This window comes from Bactrocera tryoni, chromosome 3, assembly GCF_016617805.1.
Source record: "Bactrocera tryoni isolate S06 chromosome 3, CSIRO_BtryS06_freeze2, whole genome shotgun sequence".
Taxonomy (NCBI): Eukaryota; Metazoa; Arthropoda; class Insecta; order Diptera; family Tephritidae; genus Bactrocera; species Bactrocera tryoni.
The window spans coordinates 28,892,456-28,901,435 of record NC_052501.1 but is presented as its reverse complement, the minus strand read 5'-3'; the positions used below and the strand labels follow the sequence as shown (position 1 = coordinate 28,901,435).

Genomic DNA, 8,980 nt, shown 5'->3' with positions numbered 1-8,980 from the left:
TTGTTTTTTTAATAATTTTATTTTGTAGATATGCATATTATGAAATAAAAGAAATATTTTTTATGTACATATGCATACATATGTAGGTATGGAAATGTGTGTATATATACATAATATAAAATAGATTTAAATCATAAAATAATTAATTAAAAATTCAATAGAAGTTTTTTACTTTTTGTTCGCTAAATACTCATGCACGCACATACAATGCAGGTGCAAGGAAAATAAATGTGTTTAACGGTTAATGCACTTTCGTTGATATTTCTTCGTTACTACAGCGGTAATTTGCTAGTGGAAGGCCGCCGAAGCAAGCAAGGCGACCTGTTATGGATTTAACAGATCTGCCAAAGGATTATCCGCTAAAGTCTTTTGCTTGTCGAGTGACTGTTGCTTTGTTGCTGTTGGCTTTTGTTTGTTGCTGGCGGACGGCAACGTTGTTATAGGTGCTTTCGCCTTACCCGTGGCTGCAAAATTTGACAAACAGTTATTTTTTAAAATAATGTTTTTAGTAGAAATTAAAATTTACTTTGCATTGTCTTTCTCTTGGCGCCAAACAGATCGTCTTCATCACTTTCGATATCACTAAACAGGCCAGCACCGACCGAAGTTGACGACTTCGCCGCACTGACCGCGCTGGCTGTTAACAAGCTCGCTATTGATTTCTTTTTGGGCTTAAGTTGCGACAGAAAATCGTCGTCCTCATCGTCGCTACCAAAAATCGAGTCCAATTTGCGCTCGGTTTTTGGCTTCAGCTCAACAGCTGCATGGCTTGCTGATGCAGCTGCGGTTGCTGTTGTTGTTGTTGTAAGCGGACTTGGCGCCTTCGTGTTTGTTCGTGCGTCTGTGTTTAGCAGCGATTTGTTGCTTTTGAAGAGATCATCATCGGAATCTTCACTTGGCGTGTTGCCGAAAAGCGATTTAGTTGCTGGTATTGTTGGTGGTACGCTTTGTGTGGTTGTTGTTATGATTGCTGCTTTGCTGTTGTTCACTGGCCTCAGCGCTGCGCTTGTGGGCGCGATCCGCACGCTCTTAAACAGATCGTCGTCATCGTCTCCATCGCTCTCAACGAAATCCACTTTACTTTTTGTTGCCGCTTGTGTGGGATTCGTTTGAAGAAACGGGCCGGGCTCACTTAAATCATTCGCTGTCTTTATATGCAACGCCTGCTGGGCATTGTTGCTGGTTTGAGTTCTGGTTGTCTGCGCAGGCTTAAAAAGTGTGTCGTAGTCATCGGCGTCAGCGTCTTCGTCCGGGAATAAGTCCGTTGGCTTAGGAATATTAATGCTTGCTGGCGCTTCGACAACGCTGTTTGACGTTGATGGTACGATCCTACTTTCATTTTTATTCTGATTCGTTGGCTTTCGTGTTATCTGGCTGCTGCTGGACGCAGCTTCCGAGCCGGCATCTCCCACTATGTGGTCTGTCTGCTCCGCGATGAGCGATTGGCGATAGTTTTCTTGACGCGCCCTGCGTGTGGATGGTCGCCTGCCGGCTGGCACGCGCACGCGAGTTTTGCAAACGCTCGGCAGCAGGCTCTCGTTCGCCGATTCAGCGGATACCGTTGATTTTAAGCTTGCGCTCGTGGGAGCTTTGCTCAACTCAGCAGCTGGAGGCGGTAAGGAAATTTCACTTGTCGTAGGTGTATGTGTAGAGACCGTCGGTGTGGTTGGGGACTTTTTGAAACTTGGTCTGCCGCCACCGCCGGGCAGCAGTGCTTGTACATTGATCTTGATGTTTGGCATTTGCAGTTTGCCAGCGGCAGCGCGCGGTTTCTCCGGCGCATACGGAATTGCAGTGTCTTCCAGCTTTGGCACTGCACGATCAGTGTCATCTTTCGAAGTTTCAGCTCCACTGTACGCCTTTTCTTGGTCAACTTCACTTATTTCTGTATCTGATTTGGCGGCTGTGGTTTCCACCACATTTTTCGACGTCTTTATTGCTCGGGCAGCGAATGGCTCTTCATCCGGTGGCGGTTCGTCATCAAACAACGCATGCGCCGCAATCTTATTCTCCTTAATTTGCTGCACGGCCTCCAAAGTCTCGGAGAAGTCGTCATAGAAAACACTATGCAAACGCTGATTGACGATAGCGCCGTTATCGGAGGTCGGTTTGGTGTTTTTGACAGATTCAAAATTATTGTCATCTTCATCATCGTCGTCGTCGTCGGGTGGAATTTCGCTAAATAGACGTAGACCACCGTAATCGCTGGCGCCTGCCTGTGTGTTTGTTGTCGCTGCAGTTGTTGTAGTACGCGCTGAATTCGGTACTTGTGGCAAGGCTGGTTCATAGAAATCACTTTCCAAGTCGAGCGTTAGTTTCGAGACAGATAACGGTTTCGTGTTATTGCTGAGTGTTGTAAAGAAGTCATCATCATCGGGTGGTTCATCGAGAAAGATGGAGGCATATTTTTGTTGTTGGCCAGCTGTGTTCTCTCTGTCTTGCATTGTATCCGGAACCTCTGCTATTGGTTCCGTTATGTGTTGTGACGTTACGGGTTCTTCAGTATGCTCTACCGTGTGCTCCGATATCGGATCCAGTTTATTTTCAGCGTTACTCTCATCGTGCTTCCAGGTTTCCGCAAATGTTTCAGCTGCTTTAATCTCTTCTCTATTTGGTGTACTCTTTTGTGTGGTGCTCATTGTGTCCACCGTGGTATCCTCAGTCTCTGCTAAGTTCGTTTTCAAATTATTGAACAGCTCTTCAGCATTGGCGACAATCTTTTCATCATTATCGACTTTTTGTTCCACTGTGACGTCAGCAATTAGTGTCTTCTGCGTGCTTTCGCTCATATTTTCTTCAGCCTCGCTAAGAAGTCCATTAATTGCTGGCGGCTTCAACTCTGCACTCTCTTTTTCCGAAATGGAAGCAAATAGGGTGGGTCCAATAGCGTCTGAGTCAGCCTTTACTTCGTTTGAAATATCATTGCTCTCTTCTTTGACCTTCTCCAAACCTGCAAGCGTGTCTTTCTTCGCAGAATTAAAGAGATCATTCGCATTTTCCAAATCTTCATCTTCAAATAACGATTTATGTGCGCTGACATTCTTCACAGCTCCCATTAGTGCCGCTTCCGTTGATTGTTGGTTGGAAGACTTGTCTACTTTTTGCTCTCTTAAAACTTGTGTCGTCTCGTCTTTGATAGAAGCAGTTTCCGGTTTATCCTTACTAACTGCAGTGCTGATGTTTACTTTCTGGGCCGGTTTCACAGCAAACAAGTCATCGGCATCATCATCGAAATCATCACCAAAAAGTGTTGCGCTTTTGAGACTGGCGCCCGTGCGATTCTCTACGCGGAGAGAGGCTTTACTTGGTGGGATGGAGTGATTGCTAGGCTTACCGAATAAATCATCATCATCATCGTCGTCTACCAAGTCATCGCCGAAGAGTGATTTCTTCTGCGGCGCCGTTACATTTGAGATTGGTTTCGTGATTGCCACCTTTTCACTTGGCTCATTGTTAACAGTTTTGGCTGGTTGTTGCTTTGTTGACTTCTTACTAAACAGTTCATCTAAATCGTCATTTTCGTCATCAGCAAAGAGATTAGCGCTAAAGGGCTTACTAACGGGGTTCGCCGGTAGCGTGTGCACCAACTGCAAATATACAAAATTACAACAACTATATAACACATACTTCTACTATAGCAATTTACCTGTGATTTCGAAATCGTATTCGTTGATGTTGCAGTTGTTGTTGTTGTAGTGTTTGTTAAAGCTTCTTCTACAGTTCTTGCTGTTGCATTATTTTGGGGCGGCGCGCTACCAACACTACCGTTAACTGTGTAGCTATCGCTCGTTTTGTTGTTATTGTTGTTGTTTTGCTTAAATATCGACGTAGTGGGCGTGAAATCATCGGCAGTTGGTGTGTCATCGAATAGGTTGCTTGTTGTTCGAGTATTTGTAGGTGGGCGTGTTACTTCCTCATTATCGTCGTCGAAGAGTAGCGTTTTACCCGTCGAGCGCTGTGGCAGATTCAACTTCTTAGCACCAAACACATTTAAGAAGTCATCATCATCGTCGTCATCGTCAAACAGCGACTTGGCAGTGATACTAGGCTTTGCAACTGCGGGAGCTGTTTCGTCTTTCGGCTTTTCAAAACTCCGCTCGACCGTTTTGTTGTTGCTCGTGAAGAGCGCATCATTTTGTGGACTACCTTCGGGACTGTCGAACAGATTTACCGGTTTTCGAGTTATGGTTTCCTTTGGTTTCTCAATTTCTATTGGCGCGGTTGCGCGATTTGTTGCTGGCGGTTTAATACTCGGTTGTTCGGCAAATAAGTCTACGGTTCGTGCGGGTGGCAAATCGTCCTCACTTCTAGAGGGCAAACTTCTACTGGCCGGCACAGGCATTTGTGGTGCTCGATTTCGTTCTGGTGGAGCTTTCGTTTGCGCCTTATCTACAACTTCTGTCATGAATGAATTGAAATCATCGTCATCGAATAAGTTCACAGGTTTACGCTTAATTTGAGCGGCATTTGATTTTGGTTGAATAGCTTCATTTTCCGAACGGCTGTTGGGTTGTGGCTGCGCCGCCGCATCCGCGAAAATATCTGTAGGAGGTGTGACATCAAAGAATGGTGCTATCGTTGAGGATTTCGCTGTCATCATTGCTGCGGTGCGTTGGGCTTGCGTTGTGGCAGCAATATGTTGCTGTGGCGAGGACGAAGTAGATGTACTGGTGATTGGCGTATCATGGCGTAAAGCAGCAAATAAATCGTGCTCGCGGATTCTAACTGGCGGATTCGTTGTGGTACTTCGAGACGTTGTGGAGCAGGTATCGCTGTCATCATTGCTCTGCATGTGTTGTGTACTTGGCAAATGCTTGTTTCGCACAGCAGAAGCTGGAGGTAATGCATGCTCTTTTTGAACCACCATCAAGGCGGGATGTTTATGTTCAATTGGTATGGAAGTGCTCGAAGCCCATTCGGAGAGATTTGCTGTATTGCTCTCATATGATTCATTATCAGCAGCTGAGGAACTTGAGGATTCGGAGAATGCATCGGATGCTTCGTCGCCCGAGTACTCGTTGGAGCCATCGCAAAGTCCTACATGCCAGTGTTCCTTCCATAATTTACTACCGTAGATATGTGGCAGCAAAGCATCATTATAGGGGTTCTTCGGTTGATATATGTAACTACGTCACGGATGTAATACATTGACATTATACTTTCGTTAAATAATTTTATAAGTGCATACTTATTAGCGTTTGTGTTGTCATCCTCATCGGAGTCTTCAAAATCGAGCGCATACTTTTCATGACAGTCGTGTAACATTTGTAAATTTTTCTGCATAAAGGTTTCCAGCACCTCTTTGGGCGACTTGGTTTTTGCACTGGACTGTAAAAAATTAAATTTTAGTTTATACAAAATTAATTAATAAATTGATAAAAAAAAGGCTTACTGTTGGCGCAGCTACCGCTTCCACCTCTTTTGTAGTCGTTTGTGTCTCGTCGTCATCATGGCAGCGACTTTCCACAAATTGCGTATATTGTAATGCTGTTAAACTATTAGCCGCATTATCCAACGCTATTGCAGTGCGTTTAACATTTTTGTTTAATTGCTGCAGTGCATCATTGGTTGTAGTGGCTCTTTGTTCTATATGCTGTCAAGGCGTTTGTATATACGTTAATATTAGTACACTCTTTCTAAGGCGCATTTGCGATAAGTGGATGGTTTACCTGTGAAAGCTCTTGCATCCAGGCGAGCAAGGAGCAATCGCCTTCGAAACTCCATTGTGTTGCCTGTGATATAATTTTGTCAGCTTTTGCGTTTTCTTCCATTATTTTCCTATTTTCACTGTATCAACTCACTAACATTAGTTTTAGATTATTGGCTAATTAATTAAATTAACTTAACAAAAACAAGTACAGCGCATCAGCTGTTATCAGCCACTATGGTATGTTCACTGTGTTCTATTGATGTCTGAAGCATAAGGGGCTGTTCACAGAAATCTGTATTATCCAAGTTAGCACGTATTCATATTTTCATCGCAATTACGATTAAAAATTTATTTAAAAATTATTTTTGAAACTTTCTGTGAACTGCTGAGACGAATAACAGTTTATCGCGTTTGCTTTTAATGAATTTTAATTTGGCTTGACAAATATTAAAATATTGACAGTAACTGACGAGAATATAAAATAATAATACTGAACGTACCCTGCACACGTGTGGTTGACAGGAATATTCTCTGAATAGTTTTGTTTGCGAAATTTTTCAGTCATTTTAAAGTTATTGTAAATATATAGTTAAATATAAAATAAATATACAAGATATTGCATTAAGTTGTTTTATAATTATTAGAAAATATGGCTATGTTAGCTGAACCTCGACAGCGAAAGCATTATAATTTAACACCGCGAGGCAAGGCGTTATACGAAGGTATTTTTGTTTAATAAAAACACATTTTTCTTCAAATTTCGAAACTAATATTCAATATTATTTAGATGATACGCGTTTCGGTACAAAAATGTTAGAGAAAATGGGCTGGTCCAAGGGAAAGGGTCTTGGTGCTAATGAGGATGGTAGCCAGGATTTTGTACGTGTGCGTATGCGAAATACCAACGAAGGTTTGGGATTTGAAGATCGTGATGACCATTGGACGCAACATGAACAAGATTTTAATGGACTACTGAAGACATTAAATGGCGATGATGAGAAAAGTGGGAAAGCTATTGAAGATAAGGAAAGTACTTCTGACGAGGACACTCCAAGAGTGGGATTTGGATTTGCACCTGAACCGAAAAAACAGAAATTAGAAAAGTTGAAGGATAAAATAAGTGGCATATCGTTGGAACAAAAGTCAAAGCTAAGTAAAGCACGCGTGCATTACAAGAAGTTCACGAAAGGAAAAGATATAGCACAATATAGTGAAAAAGATCTTGCAAATATATTTGGCAAAAAAGCTGTGGAAACTGAACAAGCTGATGGTGTTTATGCGCAGCTAACAGCTGTAATGCCTAAAGTGAAGGCAAATTTTGGTGGCGTACAAACAATTAGCACAGGACTGTCAGTAAGTGATTATTTTAAACAAAAAATGGAAGCATTGAAAAATAAGCAACAGCAGAACAATAATAATAATTACAACACAGAAAATAAAAAGAAATATAAAAAGAGGAAGCGTGAAATAGAATCAGTTGAGGCTGGAGGTCAAACCACAGAACTAATTTCACTTAAAGAAGTTGAAGACAATACAGTGTTAGAAGTTCAGGAGAAAAAAGAAAAACATAAGAAGAATAAGAGAAGTACTGAAGAGATCCCTACGGAGACAATTGAGAACCTGGCGATTTTCAAAAATGATGAAAAGAAGAATACTGACAGCGCTATTAAAATTGTAGATTTGACGGACGAAGCAGACAAAGAGGATGTGCAAGTTCCCAAAAACAAAAAGAAGAAGAAGAAGTGCAAAGAAAATGAAATAGAGCAGCACACAAACCAAAACGATGTTATAGATGAAAATAAGGAAGTAAATTTTTTGGCAACGGAGATGCCTAAAAAGAAAAAGAAATCAAAGAAAAGTAAAAGTGAGCAATCAAGAAGAGAAGACGACGATGTGATAATTGTAGGCTATGAAGCTCCAACATCATCTGAGATACCTGAGCACACCTCGAAGTCGGAAAACGCGACTGAACTAGGAACAGACGGTCATATCAAAGTAAAGAAAAATAAAAAGTCAAAAAAGCATGAAAACTCGGAGGAAAATATTGAGGAGGCCAGTACAACTGAAATTTCGCCAGACAGTAAAAGGTCAAAGAAGCAGAAAAAAACGGTTGAAGTGTTGCAAGCAAGTGAAACCGCTGAGAAAACAACCAAAAAATCGAAGAAATCCAAAAAAGATGTAAGTGAAGATAACCAAACGTTGACACTTGATGAATTGATAGCCAAATGTAATTCTTACAATATCTACAATATTTCCTCATTTGTAGCAGAAAAATTCCGCAATGTTGATTTAGAGCAGTTCAAAGGATCAACAATAACACATATACCAGGCTATACGCATACGGCAGATCTACAATTGAACGTGGTGAATGAACCCCATGATGAAGAGCGTATCACGAGATTATGGAATTGTAGCGAAGACAAATACGTTCAAATCAACCCCAAAGCTATCTTCGGCAAATACAGACAAAATGTTTTAAACGCCTATAAAACCATACAGCATACAAAGAATAGAGAAAAGAAACCGTTGCCTCTATTTAATATTAAGTCGCTTAAGAGAAAAAGTGTTTTCCAGCCAATATGAAATAATCACAATAAAACAAAACTATTTACTAAATTTAAAGGTAAATTTATTTTTAATTATTTATATTAAAATTGTGGTTTAGAAAAAGTGTTTATTTAAATAGGGATTGAGCTGAAATTCTTGAACTCATAAGCTGTTCGAAAGCCGCTTAAAATAATTATAACCTTCCACTTTTAGAATAGCAGCAGGACACAACCTGAAAATTGGAGCAAAAATGAGTCGTATTGCAATAATGGTATATAAGGGTGTTGTAGAATCCGATAGACGATTGTACCAGAATATGGAAATGGAAATATAGAAATAGGTGCGAATTTAGATATTATTGGTGTGATGTTCGAAAAATGTGACACCATTGAAAATCAGAATTGGGTTGCGTTACGCAAAATTTGATAACAGGAAGTAGTCGCCAGATTTCGAGAATACGACCGTTGGTTTTGTCATAGTTTTCACTGACTTGAAACACTTTACCGTTATCCAAAATTATTTTGTGGACTTTTTTGATGTTTTCGTCGGTAACAACTTTTATTTGGGCGTCCACTTGAAACTCAGTTTTTGCTTCAACTTTATGCTTTCGCCGTACTGGGGAAAAGATACACACATAAAGGGTGATCCATTTCAAGGTTCCCTGCTTTTTTACTTTTTCAAATTTATTGGGGAACACGCGTGATGTTCTGCTCCAAGGTCTGAATCGAAACGGGATTGTCCGCATAGACTTTCGCCTTTATCTGATCACCGAAGTGTTCTCTC

The 8,980-nt window shown here is 41.0% G+C and overlaps 2 protein-coding genes across 4 annotated transcripts; one reads left to right on the top strand and one right to left on the bottom strand.

Annotated features, from left to right (window-relative positions):
• Positions 1–283: 283 nt before the first annotated feature.
• On the bottom strand, positions 284–5,862 carry LOC120771070 (WASH complex subunit 2). The gene is made up of 6 exons (XM_040098881.1): positions 5,670–5,862; positions 5,393–5,593; positions 5,189–5,328; positions 3,647–5,126; positions 527–3,587; positions 284–464 (listed from the first exon to the last, which is right to left on the bottom strand). The coding sequence occupies exons 1-6, from the start codon at positions 5,769–5,771 to the stop codon at positions 325–327; spliced, it is 5,124 nt and encodes a 1,707-aa protein (XP_039954815.1). The 5' UTR covers positions 5,772–5,862; the 3' UTR covers positions 284–324.
• A 346-nt stretch (positions 5,863–6,208) lies between these two features.
• On the top strand, positions 6,209–8,278 carry LOC120772059 (PIN2/TERF1-interacting telomerase inhibitor 1). Of its 3 annotated transcripts, none has more exons than XM_040100443.1 (3): positions 6,209–6,227; positions 6,295–6,372; positions 6,438–8,278. In XM_040100443.1, the coding sequence occupies exons 2-3, from the start codon at positions 6,300–6,302 to the stop codon at positions 8,231–8,233; spliced, it is 1,869 nt and encodes a 622-aa protein (XP_039956377.1). In that variant the 5' UTR covers positions 6,209–6,227; positions 6,295–6,299; the 3' UTR covers positions 8,234–8,278. The 3 variants fall into 3 exon arrangements, with proteins under 3 accessions (XP_039956377.1, XP_039956378.1, XP_039956376.1); XM_040100444.1 differs by lacking the exon at positions 6,209–6,227 and having other exon boundaries at positions 6,236–6,372; positions 6,438–7,828; positions 7,917–8,038; XM_040100442.1 differs by lacking the exon at positions 6,209–6,227 and having other exon boundaries at positions 6,238–6,372.
• The last annotated feature ends 702 nt before the right edge of the window (positions 8,279–8,980 follow it).

Coding starts and splice junctions, on each gene's coding strand:
- LOC120771070 (XM_040098881.1), bottom strand. CDS start 5,771: ATGGAAGAAAACGCAAAAGCTGACAAAATTATATCACAGGCAACACAA. Junction 5,594..5,669: donor GGATGCAAGAGCTTTCACAG/GTAAACCATCCA, acceptor ACGCCTTGACAG/CATATAGAACAAAGAGCCAC. Junction 5,329..5,392: donor AAGCGGTAGCTGCGCCAACA/GTAAGCCTTTTT, acceptor AATTTTTTACAG/TCCAGTGCAAAAACCAAGTC.
- LOC120772059 (XM_040100443.1), top strand. CDS start 6,300: ATGGCTATGTTAGCTGAACCTCGACAGCGAAAGCATTATAATTTAACA. Junction 6,373..6,437: donor AGGCAAGGCGTTATACGAAG/GTATTTTTGTTT, acceptor AATATTATTTAG/ATGATACGCGTTTCGGTACA.